Source organism: Zonotrichia leucophrys, chromosome 12, assembly GCF_028769735.1.
Source record: "Zonotrichia leucophrys gambelii isolate GWCS_2022_RI chromosome 12, RI_Zleu_2.0, whole genome shotgun sequence".
Lineage (NCBI taxonomy): Eukaryota > Metazoa > Chordata > Aves > Passeriformes > Passerellidae > Zonotrichia > Zonotrichia leucophrys.
The window spans coordinates 13,590,823-13,611,276 of NC_088182.1; the positions used below are offsets into that span (position 1 = coordinate 13,590,823).

Here is a 20,454-nt window from a genome sequence, read left to right on the forward strand (position 1 = left end):
TCTGAAAAAGAAAACCTATTCTTCAAGAACAGCCACAGACAAAGACACTTCAGGGGAAATGTGAATGGATTAAACACTGTTTTAGGGAGGTAGAGCAGAGCACCTCTATTTCAAACATGCACTTCAACCAGGAGGAAGGTCTGCATGCACAAGGGGTTCCATGCTAGAGGGCTGTGCCTGCGTTAGAGAAATGCAAACAGTCTGTGCTCCCAAAAGTTACCACATCCAATGCAGTATGGGCACAAAAGAAAAGTTCAACTGCAAATCCAAGCACGTTTTACCATGTTTATTGGAAGAACGGCCAAAGCAGCTAAGTCTGCTTTTCTTCTTGTCTTCCATTAAGTCAGCCAGTGTAAGCCCTGGGGAAGCACATGTAATCCCAGCAGTGACGCGGGAGGTGGCAGCAGTCGCAACGCAAAAAACAAAAACGTGTCCGTACACACAACACAGGCAAGGTTAGGCAGAACAGACTGACATCACCGGCAGCACGACTGTCACAGCTAAACCCCTCACCTCTCACGGCTCCTCGCATTCTGAGCTAAATTCGCAGTGCTTTGAAGGCAATGGAAGTTTTTTTTTCATTGGCTTCAGGATAATCAATAATAAAGATTTCCAACTTTCACTAAAGGCATGTTTACAATTCTAGTAATTAAAAGTTATTGTTATTCAGCAGCATTGAATACCTGTCCATATCAGCAGCAGAGATGTAGAAATGCATAGGATTTATAAATAAATTACTTAATGACTTCTCTGATTAGGAATTTTCAAATGTTGAGAGGGCATTGTAGGAATCTCAACTACAATTTTAAACAATTACATGAGAAACTTAATCACTGACTTAACCGTCTTTGAAATCTCTCTCTTTGCCTGCCAAAGAAATCTTGTGTATCCCAAACCCAGAGCTCTTCTACATCACTGAGGAATACCATGGTCATCATCCATCTCCATAAACCAGTAGCAATCTGGATCACCCAGAGGTTTAGATATTCAAAGCAGGGACACAGTTGCCTAGAAGCCTGAAAATTATTATTTTGACTATCTTGGGACCCAGCTCTACTTCATGTTTCCAAGATGGCTCAAGAAAAAAACATCACCAATATATTTCATCTAAATTTATTACCTAAAAATATCTGAAATGCAAGGAGGTGGAGCATCTCAGCAACCCTTCCTGCTTTGCAGGCTGTTGCAATTGATATTAACACTGGAATACCAAGCCACATATTTAGGACATGTGCATAAATCCAGGAGTGCTAGGAGATTGCCTATTCACTGTAAATTTCCACACAAAAGCATATATGTCTGCCTGAAATTAAATTCTTGGCATTTCTCTTAAAGCTCTTTTAATTACTTTCCTTCTATTTTCACTCTGCAAGTCTTCTACAACCTTTAACTTAGCCAAAAATTATGCCTAAGTTAACAGCTTAGACATAAAAGTTCTTTCAAACTCAGTAGATATGCAAAGTATTTTTTATCTGTATGACCTCAAAGCTGTTTAAAGAATGCCAGAGCAAATGGGGGGGTTTTGCAGCCTATTAACAGACACCCAATTTGAACAGGACAAAAAAAGGTTCCTGGGATTTCATCTGTAAGCCCAGTCCACTGGCACCACAGCTGACAACTCAGTCATCCAACACTGTGCAAACTCAGCATCACATACAATTCTACACAGCAGCCTTGTACAAACGTATTTACTCCATAAAATGTGCCATCTTTTACATCTCAGGCTTAGGATTTTATACTGGTACTCAAACCCAGAGTTTATGCACTCCTTCCACACATTAGTAGCAATAACTTAAGTATTGTGAGTTCTGGCTTTTTTTGCTCTGTTCGATACGAAAATCCTATTTGTGCAACACATTTTCCAATAGACATAAATTATTCCTTTCCAGAGGTGCACGAATCAACACCAACCCACAATTTCCCTTGCATCCCCTCATAAAATCAGTGCCCTTCCAGTCAGTAACACAGTCCCATACTCCCATACTTGGCTTTTATTGTGAACTAAAGGACTCATAAAATTCTGAAATTGAAAGATTCTGAAAAACTGCTACTGTCACTGCAACACAGAGATAGTATACTGTCTATCATACTTCAATATCAAACTGCCAGATAAATCACCTGGTTTTAACAACCTACTGTTAAATAAATACATCATAAATTGTATTTCTTAGTGTCAAATGAAAATCCCACAAGATTTCATTTATTGCACACCCAGTTAAGACAGGTAGTAAAAAATGTTCTCTCTTGTATTCTGAATATCAAAAAGAAAGACACAGATTGTTGTTTTCCTAATTCAACAACAACAACAAAGCATCCTCAGTATTAGCACAAGGTTATTTCTTGACTGTAACTTTGGTCATATTTTTAAGCACTTTATATCATTATTGTTTTCCTTGTATGCACCCACAGGAAAACACATTCTAAGGATTTACAATGAGACTTAATGGCATATGGCTTCTCTGCACTAACTCTTTCCAGAACACAAATAAAGCAAAGTTTATAAATCTCAGCAGTGACTGAATGCAGACAGTGATTCATACATGGACACCCCAAGCAGAATTTTGTTGTAAGATTCCAAATTACCTTCCATGACTCAGCATCTCCATATTGACAGCCAATTGCTCTGCTAACCAACACTTCTGCAAGCTGGGAAAGGGAAAGCACTGGCCAGGCTGCCTTCCCTGCAGTGCAGCACCCCCAGGAGGAGCCAAACTGTCCCCACAGAAGTACAGAGGAAGGAATACGTACTGTTCCTTTTGCCTTCTTCATCAGCCTCTTCATCATTCTCGGGGTCAATGTCTTCTGCCTGGGTAATCCAGTCTAAATATCCCTTCAGGTCTTCTTCAAGCTGCTGTTTTTCACGTAGCTTCTGGAAGTCCCCTCGGGCCTTGGCTTTTTCCCTTTCTTTGGAAAATTCCCTATCAAATGCAGATAAAGCAGAAAAAAAACACTGATTGACAAACTCTCAGGCATTTTGAGCAAAGTCTTGATACTGCAGATTAGCACAGTGACATAGAAAATACAGCAAAGATTGGAGTGCTGCTTTGAAAACAAGGTAGAGGTGCAAAGAAGTCATGGCAAATCCCTACCACCTTACATCTCAACTTTCAGAGCTTTTATGATTTAATCAAAAATTAAGCAGTATTTTTGACACTTCCCATAAGGGAAGAGTCCATTCTTCTCATTTAATTAGTGCTCTTCTATACAGATCTCAAAATTTCTTTTATCTACAAACAGAAACTAGCTTGCAATAATGAAGCAATTTCACATTTAAGTATTAAGTTTCAGTAAAAAGAAAATTCTGGTAGCCCGTTCTAAAATCCTTCCTTTCCCAGTCACAGTTCATTGGCCATGTCCAAACACACAGAACCCCACTTCTGGGCTCTCCCTTAACAATATCACACACAGACCCCTGTGATGCTGGAAATTTGCTCCTGCAACAGAACCTAGAAGTCCTCACAGATCAGAAACAGAAACTTAATCCTCTATCTCACTGCCCCAATCTCAAGACAATGTATTGGACCGTCTATCCAGTTTAGTTCATTATTGGGATCAATCCCTGAATTAGAATTGAATGATAATAAAAGTATTAAAATCATGCTCTTTGATGAGGAGATTTGATAAAATGGCCCCCAAAAGTCTTTTTCAACCTTAACTACCCCATAAACCTAAGATTCCATGAATGACATAAAACTCAAGACAACTAACAAGTATATTCTATATTCTCCCCCCACAACATCTCACATGCCAACATTATTACAACTTTTGGTGTGATTCCCCAGCTCCAAATCAGAAACCCCCTCTGCTACAAGGACCAACACATTCCAGTTTATCTGAGTACCAATACATAGTGTTAGGGGCAGGCAAGGATCTTTTGGACTGTATTCTAAGTACACACAATTCAGTATTTAAAGTTAAGCTTGTTTTGACTAACATGTTAATCATAGAAGGGTTTGGGTTGGGACGCTCCTCAAAGCTCATCCCATTCCATGTTCCTGCAGTGGGCAGGGACACCTTCCACTATCCCAGATTGTTCCAAGCCCTGTTCAGCTTGGCCTTGGACACTTCCAGGCATGTGGCAGCCACAGCTGCTCTGGGCAACGAGTACCAGGGCCTCACCACCCTCAAAGGGAAGAATTTCTTCCTACTGTTGATGTAAATTGCCTTCATTCAGTTTAAGCAGTTACCCCTTGTCCTAATGCTATTCACTTTAATCTTGCAACAGGGCTTAAGTTAAACTTTAAAAAAAGGCTAGAGCAACTTCATTTTCCATAAATTTGCAACTCCTTTATTTATTGGAAAATTTCACTTGAAGATATTCCCTAGTTAATATGCTCTTAAGGGGAAATGTATTGAACCACTCAATAATACCCTTTCTCAAGTGGAAAGTTATAAAATTCACAGAGGACAAAAATATTTTAAGACAGTCAAACAATTAGCAATAAAAATATTGCCTGAAGACAGTAGAATAGAATAACAGAAAGTCTCCATTTTTCAAAATAATATTACAATTTGGTGATATACACTGTTTGTTTAGAATTACAAAGACATAATCTCTCCAGGGGGCATCTTATTTATTTTTACTAGCTGTTTTAGTCTTTAAACATGTCAGAGAAAAAATTTAGTATTTAGATGACATGAGTAAATTTAAATGTTAAGCTGTTTACATACAACTACAGAGATGCTGGAGGTTTTTTAATGCTGTGTTGCAGAAGTTACACAGTTTTCTGCTGCAAATGCTAAGGGGCAGGCACTTCATCTTTTACAGCTGAGGACTTAATTCAACAGCATTTCAGCCTGGCACATGGGGATGATCCTGTTCCATCTGATGGCACTGTAATGAAGCTGAAGAATGCCAGTGCTTGCTTTGCATTTGCTCCCCTTCACCTCCCATCCAGGACCAGATCCTGCAGGAGGCCATCTCCTCACAAAAATGCCAGTGAGAGAGAGAGCTCTAAAGACCTCTCTGAAAGATAATCACTCTAAAAAATAACCAGAGTAATTCCACAAGTCAATAAGAAACCGTTTGGGTTAAGGAATGCCAGGTTTAAGCTTCTCTCAGAGAGAGGATTAGAGCCTGTCCTTTCCACCTGATTGAGGCAGCGTGCTCATGACTCACTTCCCACAGGCAGCATCTCTGGAGAAAGCTATCATGGCAGAGGAGGAAATGAGAAGTAGCAAGCCTTGCTGGCTTTTACTAAATATTCATGTGCTTTTCATTTATAGTCCTTCAGGTATTTCTTATTAATTCAAAGGAGATGTGATGCATGAGGGTGAAGTAAAACAAAAGTTGCTGTTATTATATAGAGTGAAGTAAAACAAAATAATTTTTAAATTAATCAGCTGGCAAGGCTGATACTTTGAACAGAACTTCACCCATGGCTGAACTGCTCTTTGACTTCACATTGAAACAGCTGCATGCAGAGAATTAAACTTAGTTTTACATACACAGCTGATTCTGACCTTTCCCTTTAGTGCTGCACAGAAGTCAGATGCTGCCTTGCTACAGGCTGCTGCCATTTATCAGTAGGGGGAGATGCAAGGGTGCTCATTTCCATGATATTTAAAAATTTCAATTTTATTTTTAAAACTTGTTTATTAGGAACTATAAAACGTGAGAAGGTAATTTTCTTCAGGGGAGGGAAGAATCTGGCTCTAGGGTATTTTTTTTCTATCTCATCCACAATGAAGGGGTATCACTCAGACAAATATGTACATACTCCTTTTTAGGGGAATGCCATGAATAAGAAAGAAGAATTTAATAGAATTGGAAAGTAATGAATTTCCTGTTGGCAAAACAAAAGCATCTCTTTTTCTTGGCCAAGAAATAAGCAATTTGAAAAAGATGATGGGGGTGAGAAGAGGGAGAGATGTTGGCTCTTTAAAGCTTCTGACAAAGCCACCTGGACAAAAAGATACTTGAATATTTAGGTAAAGATACACAGGCATTGGCTGATCTCCTGGAAGGAGGACTGAGATAGCTGCTTGTGCAGCATTTCATGGCTGTGGAGAGGGAAGGGTGGGTCCAGGGCAATAAAGAAAATCTTTCAGCTCTGTAGGCAGCACAGGGACTGACGTGGTCAGACTGGTGGCCTGAACTGGCCTCCCTGTCATCAACCCAGCACTCAGGCCAGCAGCCTCTGAAGCTGACAGGCTCAAGAAACTGCACATTAATTGCAGTAAGTGGACTTAAGCTCTGTAAATATTTGGTTTCACAAATGCCTGTGCTAAGAGCTAACTTTGAAACACGTATTTCAATCTGGTTTGATAAAATGACCTGGATCTGACATTTTAAAGTATTTTGGGCAGTGGTGCTGCATTTGCAGCACAATAGAGACATCACTTGCAAAATAAAGCATTTTATGGAGACTAATTTACATAATCTCATTTACTTTTAGTGATAACTAACCCACTATATAAAATTCAGGGTTTATTTCTGTTGCTCAAAAATTCCTTGTCTCCTAGCAGAAAGATGATCTCATTTCTCTGTTCAGGCACAACACCATCATCATCAATGGTTGTTGAGGCAGAAGCATATAAAATGCAGGGCTTGAATTCATGCTTCAATAGTCTGGGGTAATCATGCCAGATTTTTCTTTCTTCAGCAGAGTGAAATAACCCCTGCTGGTGTGCATCACTCAGGAATGGCTTGATGCAACAAGGTGGAAGTGGCAGCAGGGAGTGCCTGCTGGGACTCAATTACATCTCCCTGGTTCTCACACCTTCAATTACAGACAGGGTCATATTAACCAAAAATCCTAAGGCAATTTGTTGAAATTCTTTTGGTACACTCTCCCTTCTCTCTATATACTCACAGATATAATAACTAGAGACACCTCCACCACCTCCTACCAGCTGAAAGCTTTCCCATGCTAAAGGCCAGGGACATTTCATCAGGGGGCCTGCACAGCAGCAGGAGTGTTGCTGAAATTCCTGCGTCTCTCTAGGCATTGATGATGGGAAACAAACAGGTGCTTTTGATATCAGAGCATAAAGCAGGACACAAATCCTTTGCTAGCCATATTCCTGCCCTTTTGTGTCACTGCAAATGCAGTGGGAGGGAGAGTGAATCTCCTGCATACAGAGCTCACTGCACACAGGGTCTGCTATGTGGAAAGTGCTAAGCTAATTCTATATGTAGAACTGCCAACCAGACATCCCAGACTCATTTATTCACAGAGAACAGCCACATAATAACAAAAATGTACTCACACGAGTACAGTGTTGGGCACCAGACTTGCAGGAGAGGTTTCACACTGTGGTAACCATACCAACCAACAAATCAGCAGAATCTAAAGAGAACTAAAACTACTTCAAGTGTACAAATAAGCAGGGACAGCAGCTCACAGCTGGGTGTAAAGTGTAACAGATGTAAAGAGACATAAAAAGGTCAAGTAACATCACATCTTTAAATACAGAAGATTTGTACACATCATTGTCACCCCTTCTTTTAGGGGAAAAAAACCTCACAGGCTGAACACTAGAATTATTACTCGAGGGCAAAACCAAAAAGTCCTAGCAGGAATTTTCCTTGAGCAAGGAGCATTGGGCCCTTGATGGGGAAAGGCAAACTGGTAGCACCCACTCATGGCTATCTCTGTGCAGTTGGGTAGCAATTACCAAAATGTGCATTCCACAGCTCCAGCAGCAGCTCTGTGCAGCAAGGGCCTGTCCAGCCTGACTGTGCCAGAGTGCCCAGGAGTGCTATGGGATCACCAGTGGGAACAGACATTGGATAGAGCGCCAAAACTGAGATCTGCTGTTTCTGACCATTGTTAATTAGATCTGCACATTAAGATGTGCTCCTTCTCTCCTGGGTCAAGCCCCATTAGGCCCAGGACACTCAGGATTTCTGGGCAGAAGAAGGGGCAGGTGTGAGCCCAGCACCAGAGGCTGCCATCCCCTGACATTGGTCTGTGCCCTCTCCATGGGTTTGTGAAGCTGCCCTGTCTTGTTCCCTGCCCGGGGCTGCCCACCAAGCACCCACAGCACTAATCCCTGAAACACCTTGGTGTGGTGAGTTCAGACAGGACTGGAATAAAATCAGTTCCCTCCAAGCTCTTACTCAAGACTACAGACCTGACTTTAGTGGTTTCTGTCTAAAGCAATCAGTTACTTTCTGCTGTATACAGCTCAAAGTCTTTGCTGATTAATTATTGTTAGTATATCCAACTGATTGTTCAAATATAACATTTGCTTTCAAAAGGAAAGTTTTACTTTCACCAAGACACAGAAATTAAATGACCCTGCTTCAGCTTATAACTTCTTGAGATCTACAGCTGAACTGCCTCTCCTTGTTTTCAAAGTATATTCAGTTTATCTGTGGGAAGGAGTTACATTTTCAGCAGTAATTTTTATTTTATATTTTTCACTAGGCCTTTCTGCTACTGTGAAAAGGAGCCCTGCCAAAACCAGTTCATTTTCATTTTGCTGAAAGGCTATGGATGACAGTTTACTGCCATTTTCTATTTGGTGAATCATTATTCAAATGTCTTTTTCTATGATTTTTCCCATATATATTGTAGACAACAGTTCTTAGGTGTATAAGCTTATCTGCACCAACATCATTTATATGACATTAATTGACAGATACTGCTGGGAGAGTGGGGTGGATGAGCACACACCCTTAACTTTTAGAATCACTATGTACACACATTACAAATATTGCTGGGGAAAACAAATTGAAAAATTAACATTCACTTAGTAATCTGCAAGATCACATGCAGGAGGATGTAAGGACATGTCAAAGCCTATGTTTTGATGTCCTTTTGTGAGGCAATAAATTCAACTTATAAATTTATTAAAGTGTATTTGAAAGCTTTATTTGTTCCTGTGGCTGCCCAAAGAAATCCTAATGCCTTGAGCAGAAAATGCCATCAGCAGAACCCATCTCCTAATGATAAGGACAATCTTCAGGAATAGATTATCATGCATCATTAAAAGCCATGCCTCTTGGTAAATAATTTATTTCCTCTGTTCATAGCAAACCAGTTTAATGCATGCTGAATTACTGACATGCCTATTTTAACTTCTTGGGCTTCTTTTTTTTTTTTTTTTAACTTTTTACGCTTTCAGGAGGGATGAGTATCTCCACCCTGATCATTATTTGTTAACTTTCTAATAACCTTAACCTTATAATTTCTAACCTTCAATTTCAGCTCCCTCTTTGGCACCAACAGCCATTCTAGGCTCTGATCTTTTACACTGGAATATCTGGAGGAGCTGTGTCCTGAGCCCCCAGTTTCTATGCCTAGTATTTCATGCCTTGAGAGAATTTACTTATAGAGTAATGTGAATACTTCTAGAGCAAAAGGAGTAAGAGTAAAAAAGAGTTTTCTAGAGTTTTTTGAAAAAGCTGAATTAACTCAAGCCTATGAATTCTCTCCATCCTTGTTATTCAATGGAATTACTTTGGAAAAAAATCTCCACAGTCAGCTTCCATGCAGAAATCACAATATTTACCACATGCAGATTCCATACACACATTGTTTCTGTTCATTTACACTACTGATATTAAAAATATGAACTGTATTTTAAGAATGTCACCTTCTGCAGGCAAGACTGACATGGATCACCAGGAAATACTCACCTTCAGAAAGAGCTAGATGTAAAACAAAAGATCTGCCAAATCATCATTCTCATCCATTTTACAGTACCTAAATACATCAAACATGCAGTGCACAAGAGGCATTACAGAACTACAAAGGGGCAGATGGTCACAGAATAACAAAGGGGTGCAAAGAGAACAACTGAATATTTTACAACAACAAACAGATCAAAAACAGCAAACAGATTAAAATGTACACGGCACAACCTGATATAAAGGAAGTAACACTTTCATACAGAAAAGGTATTAAGCATTCAGATTCCAATTTCAAAATCTGTATGCAGATCCATGCTTTTCAAGTAAGTTGGCATAATTTTTGCTTTCTTGATATTTGATTTGTTTAGTAAAATTTAACTTTATCTGTGGATTTATCATAAACCAAGTTTTTGTGTTATGGTTTGAGGAGTATAAAACATAAAAGCTAATAACTTTTAAATAAAACCTAAAAAAATTGTGTGCTATATATTCAATGCTTGGCTCAGGATGAAAAATATCATTCTACTAAGAAACACAAAAACATCCATTGGATCTTACTAGTACATCAAATTTAGGCATAGAATTTAGACTTGGAGCTCTAAACAGAAAGTATGGGGAAAATTTTTTATATAGAACTGTCATATACTGCTTAAAATAAATCAGAGTAACAGTATTCCACACTGGCCCTTGTTTGCCATAGTTTCAAACAAGTATGCCAGGACATTCTCTTCACTTCCCTACCAAACATAAGTTTGCTCTGACTGGTATCTTTTAGGAGCATCTCCTTTCTCCTTGCACTTTCAATGTCAGTCCTTGGTGATATTTATACATCATGTGTCTCAGCCCTCCAATGTCATTGTCTCCAGAAAGAAAACAAAATTGGAGTTTTAGGAAAGCTCTTTCATGTATTTAGGGCAAACATGGATTCAGACAATTCATCAAGGACCCTGAGCACTCAATTGACCCTGGCTGACACTATGGCAGAAAAATTAATTTAGCAATTAATGGCTTGATAAATATAAAGAGATTTCACATCCCTCTTTTCACTGCCATTTCTGTGCACTGAAAGTCCAAGGGAAGCCAGCAAGGGTTGTGAGGAGTATTAGAGATCTATGGATCACACAAAACCTAGAAATGAGTGGTGATTTCTTGTCTGCAGGAAGGAACCCAAGGACAAGGGGACACCTCTTCCCTGTATTGGAATGGCAGCTAAAAAACTATTCCATAGTCCAAAAAATATATGTATCATAATACTGAAAACTTCACACAGTATTTTAAGCTTATTAAATCCAATGTTAAGCTGATTCATTAGAGTCTCTCTAAATTTCCATGACTTCAGGAAAAGAAATTATTATGTGCAACAAAACACCAAATTGTGTGTCACTGTCCCTGTAATTTTTTTATAAAAACAGAAAAGACTGAATCCAATAACAATTCGAGTCATGGAAGGAAAAACAGGAATATTCATTATCTGTTACCAGACATCTTCACAGGACAGGAAGAAAATTAATTGGTGCTTGTGATGTTCTTAAGGGCCAGAGAAGGAACTGTGAGAGCCTAATCCTGTAATGACTTCAGTGGAAAGGCCAGTCACACAGCAACGTTAGGTAACAGCATCAAAAGAAGAAATAAATTACTGTAACTACCATCATTTATCTGTCCTTCTTCTTATTTCATTTTCCAGGGTGGCTGAAAGCTGGGCCCTTAGTTTTGCAACAATTTACACATTTACACATTTGTCCTTGGAAGGACAAGGTTAAATCTAAAAATCAGCAGTGTTGTTTAAGCACTACCGTATTTCTTTTAAACATCTGCTTTACAAAGCCGGCAAAACTATACTTTCCCTGGTTTCCTGTGTGCAACAGTAATCTGTCACAGATAAATGGCTAAATATTTTTTAAAGCACAATGTAAAACCACTCATCAAATAAAAGTGCTCCTGTAACGAAATTACATCAACACCTGGAAATCTTATTTGCTTATCTGCTTTCCAGGAATATAATAATAATTTTATCATTTCTTTCAGATACAGTGTGGCAAAACCATGAACAGGGCTGCAGATACTATCAGCACTCTGATGACACCATCCCCTGCACTGTCAGGCTGCTTTCCATGCAAGGGAAATGTTTCTGTTGGCTGACAAACATGGTACAACTTGCCTGAGATTGCCAGAGCAATATTGTTTGCTGTATAATTAAAACCTAATGCATACAACCATAATAATTTTCTTTTCAGCACCTGAATGATAGCTGGATCTTTTATATATTTATCAAAAAATATCTTTACCATAGACTGGAGCTTCCCAAGCTCAAGTGTGTTAGAAATCAGGAAATGGCAAAGGAAATAGGGTTGTAACTTCACATAATGGGACTTTGTAAAAAGAAAAACTGGTAAACTCTTGTCATAAACTACAGTTTTAAAGCACATTATACAGCTAGAACTGACATGGCTTTAGTTCTTGGCCGGAGCCTGGAGTGCACAAACAAACAAAAAGCTGTGACAACCTCCCACTGGCAGCTATATTAAATTGATACATTATTATTGATGAATTTACCAGCTCCTGGTGCAGGTTGTCCCAGCAGTTCACAGCTCTACAACCCAGGAACCACTGAACACTGTCAGGGTAGTGCAACCACACTCTGTAAGGCAGGTCTCGAAGCACTTATTAAAAATATTTTGCCATATTTTGAGCAAAATATGCAACTGTTAAACATAAATAACACTCCAATTGCACTATGACTATTTGAAGAAGAGCAGAAGTTGGTTTTTCAGAAAAAGACATTTGTATATAACAGCAGGGGAGGATATTTGTATGGGTGCACCACCCATCACCGCGCACAAAATATTTTTCTCTGCAGGAATATTATAGAACAAGGAGATTAGTGCCTCACTGAATGAATATTTTTGGCAAGCATGGTGAACATGATGTCAAGACAGATACAGGCACTCAAATCACACAGTTCAGTCCAAAGAGCAAACACTGGTAGGATGACATAAGAGTCTCAAGTGCATGCAAAAAAGCCATTGCTGAGAAGCTGGAGTCAATGCAGAGGCCATCTTACAAGTAGCAGTAGCATACACAATGTTAACTCAACTGCTTACCCACTAAGTACACCAAGAACCAGGTTAAGTACGAAAAATGAGCCAAGGATGATAAGACTAACAAAATAGATCCATGGCCACTCACATCCTATTGCATCATTTACCTGTAAAACGCAAGGAAATAAGTTATGATTCAGTCATTCATTAAACAGCAGAGTCCTTTGTGCAGCTGCCAGATCACGTAGGTTCAATGCAAAGTTTATGGCCTATCCAGGTCTTTAAAAAGTGAGTGAATAATTGTTTAAATTTACTTACCCAAATTTTGTTGCAGATGTGAGACTTTAGAGGATTAATTGAAATAACATCCAAATGAGTGCATGAGAATTTTTTGTCTTTTTTATAACTTTGCCAAAAGGACATGAAGAATATGTACTGGCACATCTAAACTCCAATTTTGGTGTTTGTATGTTATTTATAGGAGAGCTACAAGAAAACCTTTTGTGCTGTAATACGAGGAGGAAGAAATAGAGGTTTATTAAAAGATGTCATCCCAACTGAAGTCTCACCTGGACGAGATAACCTGTGTGTTCATGGCAACTGGATTCAGGACTCTGCCTTCATGATGAAAAAGGTGTATGCTTACCCGCTCAATACACCAAGAACAAGATTTAGTACGAAAAATGACCCAAAGATGACGAGACTGACAAAATACACCCATGGCAACTCAAATCCCATTGCATCATTCATCTGCAAGAAATAAGATGATCTTATAGAGTAGATCACTATATTAACAGCAATGAAGAGTCAGAGAAAGGAGAATTTGATCATTCAGATTAGATAACATGCTATGCATACCTTCAGAAATCAAAGAACAATGAGAGCAAGAAGGCACTGGCCACATTCATTTTGCATTTCCAACACAAGCCTAAAACAAAATGCTGAGTGAAACTAGCACTTGGATCAGAAATATTATCGAACATAAATGGAGCCCTGCAACAGTTCTAATATTTTCCCTGCAGGAATATTACAGAATAAGGAGTATTAATAATAATAGGTATAATTCTTTAATGCTGAGAACATAAACTAAATTTCAGATCTCCAATTAAGATTGGATCTTGGAGATCTTGGATTTTTAGTTCATGTATATCCTATCTACATTAATGATTATTTGAGAAAATAAACAGAAATGTGTATCTCAACTGTACAAACAGTGTTACTTTTTGTACCACAGAATTCCCACACTTTTACCTGAAATAAAGCAGTCAAATGCAGTCAGACATTTTAAATCAATTCAAAAAGAAATAAATGAGCATAAGTCTGTGTAAAAAGCATGAACACAATTTTAGGAAAATGAAAATTTGTAAACAAATTTTAGAAACAAAATGGAAACATGGAAACATTCCAGGAAAACTTCTGAACATGAGTTATATATCCAGATCAAGGTTGAATGAAATTTAAAAGGTTGTTGCGGATTTTTTTTTTAAAGTGAGGTTGAAGTCACTGAGCTTCCAATACACTCTTTACAGATTCACACAGCGTTTTCGATTAAAACTTCTTCCACTTGCCATTCTTAGCCAGCTCATCATACCTATCAAAGGATGGACTTGTGAAATATACCCATGGAGATTTAAGAAGGCCTATTCAGAAAAATCAATATTTTAAAACAGGGAGATTTGGCTTTGCGTGTAGGATTCAGGTGGAAAAAGACATTTTGATAAGTCACAAAATAATTTGGACATGAAGCTTCCTAGAAATAGCTCTTCTTGAAGAGGAATTATTCTGGCTTTTACATTGGATTCTTCTTAAGATGTTTTATAGTCATGAAAATTCAGCAAACAATAAAATTACATATGTCACTGTAAAACAATCTAATTGCAAATCTGTTTTCTCTTCTGTGAATGTCACTGGGTTGTTGCATCTGAAATTTGTGATTAGGCTTTGAGCTCTACTGACAGTCAAGTCTGACACCTCACCTTAACATCTTCGTTGGAATAAACCTACTAAACATGGGAACAAATATTTTTCAAAATTATTTCCTTTATTTTTTTCCCTGTCTTTAAACTAAACATCATAATTTCAGTTTCTGCAAGGGGACCCTCTGGATGGTTAGACAGAAGCTTTTTCAGGTTAAGGCCCAACGGCACTTCTCTTCCATGGTGACCTGTGATAGCACCAGTTTGTCCTTACAGTAAACAAACCTCCTAAGTAACCAAACCAGATGAGTTTACACAGCTTCTTCATGCACCTTTTAAAAGGGTCTATGTATCATCTTTTAAAATTAACTGAGGTACTGAAAACTAACTTACAATTACACTTGCTACAAAAAAAGAAAGAAAACTTGAAAACACGTTTGATTTAGATTTTTTTCTTCTTCCAATAAAACTGTATTTTGGAAAAGTTAAAATAAACAAGGGTCATAGTCATTCAGCAAGATTGGCTTCATTACCTTCAAGAGACCCCAAGCTTTCATCGTTCAGTTGGGGAAGTCTTTCACAATGCTGCCATTATAGTTATCTACGCTCCTGGGCAAAGCCTTCAACAGCCCTTGGCACATCAGGGGCTTCTGTTAAGGACAGTGCCTGTGAAGTTTTGGGTTCTATCACCCACATCCACTCTGTCAAATTGAGTCCCCTGTGTTTGGGAAGTTTCAGCAGTGAAGCCCCAAAGTTAATGAGTAGAACACATCCCATTGCCCAGACTGAATTTCTGCCTCGTCCCAGTGGATGCTGCCCTTTGCATCTTCTTTCAAGCATAGGCATCTGGCCTTATGTTTTAAGAGCAATAGTTATTTATTTTTAAGTGTACGCATAATTATTTTATTACTTTAGGAATTAGTTTGCTTCATAGACCTGACTCATACCATACAGATCAAGTGTTTTTCTAGCAATAACTGATCAGGACAAACATTTTAATTAAATTTCAAATACATTTGAATGTATTTTACAGCTAAAAACTCTACAATTAGCAGACAGTTGTTTCCAAGTCACCAGAGTTCAGAGTGCAGATATAAATTCATCTGGTATCAGTGCCAACATTTTTCTGCAATGTGTCATTTTGAAAAACCTGAGAGATTAATATTTGCAATTTTACTTTGAGCAGAGCTCAAAAAACAGAGCTCTGGCAGTCACTGCAATACAACTCTGTGCTCTGCTTTTGCTCATAAAGAGAACATTTTCAGGCAGCCAGGCACTCTGCTAACTTAGTTACCCAGGAGCAAAGCTGAAATTCTCATGCTCTGTCACAAAGGCTCTGTTAGTATGAGCAGCTGGGATTTGTATTCACTTTTTAACGTGTAACATATTAAAAAAATTCTTTCACATTTATGCAGCTGGATTTCAAGCCCAACATTTTAGACTAATCTATCTAGGATTATTGCTTTGTGAAACAAAAATTGGCGACTGCAGCTAACCAGTACTAGAAGAAATGCTTCAGTTTGGGCAGGTGCTGAACTACTTCAAAAGCATTCCTTAACTCAAGAGCACCTGAACCTAGCAGAACACCTTGGAACAAATCTAAGATTGAATTCCTAAAAACTACTCAACAACTTTGCCATTTAATTCTTGATACAATTAAATCGTAATCAAGTAATGCATTGTAATTTCTACTCATGAAATAATATTTCAGATTGCATTAATACCAGAGATCAAAGTACAAAAAGAAGTCCTTTCCTTTTGGAAAACTTTGCTCCTCATTTCATGCATGTCAAATGGCATTTTCCAAAACTTCCAATTAAAGAAAGATTAAAGGAATTGATTTGCCTTCTGATTAAAAACAGAGACAGAGCTTGGTTAATATATGAGAACAGGAAAATCTCCATCCTCAAAACCAAGATATATTCATTTGAAGGGATTAATGCTGACTTCTCACCCAAAGTGCAGAATGAGTTAAAGTCAGAAATTTCCGATTGCTAAAGCAACACCAGGAGTTCAAGGAGATCTCACATCTGAAATCCTCAGCAAAAGTTCTTGTCCTGCAAGGGTCTCCTGCCCTATGGCTCAGGGTGCACTGTACCAAGGGAGGGGTCATGGGGCTTTTAGCCTTCAAAACACCTATGGCAAGGACACCACCAAGCACCATCCTTCTTGCCCTTTGTCTTTTTAAAGGTCCAGTTGTACTATTTCAATGTCAGTTCTCAGCAGTTTGTCCATCACATCAACCAGAGGGCAGATGAGATAATGGACAATATGAAGGACAAAGGTTTCTTCAAATCCCTTCATTCTGTTTCACCATAACAGTAGATGTGCACTACACATGATTTATTTGGCTCTTTATGTTTACCTATATATGTTGGTGAGTCTGCAATCTCGAAGAATTATCTTGAGCTGATTGGACAAACCTGATATAGTCTGAAACTGCCTCAAATGGCATTTGGAAGAATTATCTTGTGAGCTGTGATGTAGGTGGAGTCAACTATCATTGCAACACAGCATAAATGATCAGAGACCAAGACTGAAGTGAAACAGGGGTAAAGTCACATTTACTGCTGATATAACCTTAGTATTACACAGCAGCAGATGGCAAACTTCAACCTAAAACATCAATTAGAAATCATTAAAATATTATTTATCCCTATCTATGGTAATTGTGAGTAAAATCCCCATATGCAATTGCACGCAAATCAAGGTCTTCACTTTTCTGTACACCTGGTATGCTTTTATTGAAAATTGTTGCAAACCCAATTTGCAATCAATATAAGCTCTACCTGGGGTTAATGATAAGACAAGACCTCTAACACTGCATTTGTAGCATTACAGATAAAATGCGATGATGCATGCACCTATTTTGATTTTCCACAGTGTTTCAAACTCTCTTAAATTTGTTGAATTTCTTAGCTTCCTTAGATTTTAATTTTACCTTCCTCTTTTCATAACATGCCAACAGGCATATAACTGGTGGGTTTACTTTGTGCTACCTGTAATCTACCTCATCATCCTAAAAATTGTTCAGACTGACAAACTCAGTCTCTTGACAGGTGTAAAAATTCTGCAGACATCAGTGTTTTGTGAAGTGGGACTATCCCTGCATCCTTGGAAGCCTGGAAGGGAGGTTCACAAAACCCCAGATCAGTCTATTTATTCTACCCAGTGAAGAGCACAGCAGAGAGCTCTTCAAAGCTGCCTGGCTTCAAAGGTTTTGTCCTGAGATATTCTTGGCTCAATCTGAGTTAACTTAAAGTTGACTTAAAACAGGCTGTGCTTGAAGCACAGCACCCCCCAGGTTGATTTATATGGAATTTTATATTCAGTGTTCTGGAGTCAAAGCACAGATTTCCCTGGCACTGTCCTGCTTGGACAGACTTTTTTGTGCTTCTGACACAGAATATGGAGATGCACTGGTGGGGTGTGCACTGAGATCACCCTTTGTTAAGCATTTCAGATCAGCAACACCTGCAAAAATAAGAGTTCCATGGCACAGGCAGCAAGGTAGGGCCTACAGAGAAAGAGATCCCATTGAGAAGTCCAAAATTGTCACAGGGCATAGAGAGCCTCATAATTGCTTAATCACCTCTTAAATTTGGACTCTCAAACTGTACCGTGCAACTGCATACAGGACACATCTAAGTGATCCTCTCAAGTTAAACCTCAACTTGGAAGACACTGCTTCAGCTTAATGAATTTGACCAAGCTGAACAGACCTCATTTTCTTCCTTCTGTTGGTTTCATCCATTCTTAACAAATGCATTATAACATTTTGGTATTCCCATAAAGCATTTACTCTTCAAAACATGATTTATAAATTTTTACTATGATTGCATGGAAATGAGTTTAGATGCAGGTCTTTCATTCAGACACTGAATTCTATCTAAGACTATTTTAGCTAATTCCTGTTAGTGGCATTCCATTAATCAGCTTACTGTCATTAACTGGGAGGAGGGGCTGGGCGGAAATCAAGTCATTGTGCCAAGGAAAGCCAAGATGTCAAACAGGACTGTTAAGAAATTGTTTTATCTTTTTCAAATGTGACTGTTAAGAAATTGTTTTATCTTTTTCAGATAATTATGCATCCCTGCTTAATCTGCAGAGCAGATGAACAGAACCATAACAACATGAAGAGTGCTACCTCTACAAAACAGTAACCCAGAGAAAGTTTGCTGTTGAGCACTACCAGGTTAACAAAATCTGTATTCCAGATATAACAAAATCCAAGTGTTTGACTCCTCTCACAAAGAGCATCATGTTAATTTCAGATTAAGAATTTTTTAGTGCTTGTACCTATTTGTCTGTATTGCCCAAACTAATTTCACAAAAATTTATAAAACCTATGCATAGATTTAGCTTGTTAAATCTAAGGGCTCAAAAAACTACTAAAATTAAATAACAAATGAGATCAACAATGTGTTTATTTTTTTAAATGGTTAGCTATCATGTATGAAAATGAGAAGAACACCTACACAGGTGTGCTCTATTAAACACCTTTCTTTTGGCATCTGCTATTCCACCTATATATATACCATACATTATACAAAAATTGGATGTGTTTAATATTTCTTATATACTGGACACAAAAACTACAAATACAATGCATTTACTCTTCAGATAGATTATATAAAATTGTTACTTTTGTTTATGTAGCATCAACAAGCAAAGCCTCAATACTCGGGAAGATCTAAATTTATCTACTAAATTGTTTTCCTGGGACAGACTGGGAACTAGGATTGTTATAAAATAGTTGTTGGCTTCTTGTGGCAAAGATTTTGGAGGAAATTCTAGCTGATGGACTAGTGGAGTTCTTAGCACTACCCCAAGTTTAGCCTCTATTTCCCATCCAGTTTTGACCCAGTTTTATTTAAAATTTCTGGGGAGAAATAATAGGTTCTTCTTAGTATTTGCAATGATCTGTGACAAGAAATTAGTTCCACGTTTTGACTGCAGTACAGGTCAGCAGTCAGCTGAGGCTGAGATACCAGATATCTTGTCAAAGTCAATCAAGTTCACCTCATGGGAAAGATATTTCCCTGTGAGTTAGTTTAAAATCCTCCTCTGGTGGGGTCTTTGTGTTAAGATGCTAATTGGAAAAAAATTATACTATAACCATATATATGTGTGTGAGATACTTATAAGTCACCTCCTTTTTGATCCTAATGCAAACTTTTAATCGGTACATTCCTTGGCTTGGTAGCTCTGTTTGCATGTCTGATTTTGATCATTCTCTTTTTTCTCTTTCTGAAATTAAGTCCTGTCTCTTTGCAATCCAAAACTGGATGATTCAGAGCTTTTAATAACAAGAGAATATAAAAAAGCAATTAGTACAAATCATTACGTAAAAGGCAGGGAGGGAGGTTGATCTTGATTTTAACGTGAAAACAGATTCAAGTAGTTAACACTCAAACAGAAAAAATTCTGCCTGCAATCCCTGGCTCTTTAGGGAGATTTATGCAGTATATTAATGCTGTCAGTCAAAATTTCTATCGCTCTGTCTCCAGCTGCACATCATGTGTTAACTTCCTGCTATGTAGTCACGGAGGGCTGGGAGCTCTGTGCAAGCAGCACATGGATGCCTTTGGGGATGAGCTGACTTGTTTCACTCCAGAGCCTCCCTCAGATGACCTGTGAGTGGTGCTGAGCAATGCCAGCAGAACAGCACTGAGCTTTCCCTAAGTACATAAGAGGAAAAGGCAGGAGTATTATCTAAGATTTTTCAGGCACAATTCCCCACAGTTTTCACATTGCTAAATATCTGCAAGTGATTTACAAATGGAAAAAAGCTGTGAAGCATTCTTTGACTTCTCTCAGACAATAAGCTGAAATTAATTGCTGACAAATATTGCTTGGATGCAGGAACATGCCTTTTCTTTCTGCAGGTGGAATGGGACTAACATGGCTTAAATCA

General features: G+C 38.3%; 1 protein-coding gene across 18 annotated transcripts in view; it reads right to left on the reverse strand.

The window, feature by feature from the left end:
* The window catches only part of CACNA1D (calcium voltage-gated channel subunit alpha1 D), a 168,259-nt gene that overhangs the window by 74,936 nt on the left and 72,869 nt on the right, over positions 1-20,454 (reverse strand). For 14 of the 18 annotated variants that reach the window (XM_064724246.1, XM_064724254.1, XM_064724249.1 and 11 more), the window contains exons 8-9: positions 12,685-12,788; positions 2,749-2,918 (exon numbers count right to left, since the gene is read on the reverse strand). In XM_064724246.1, the coding sequence (XP_064580316.1) occupies positions 2,749-2,918; positions 12,685-12,788 (274 nt within the window). Of the gene's footprint in view, positions 1-2,748; positions 2,919-12,684; positions 12,789-13,267; positions 13,372-20,454 lie in introns of all 18 variants that reach the window. The other 4 variants (XM_064724261.1, XM_064724260.1, XM_064724258.1 and 1 more) reach the window with 1 other exon arrangement.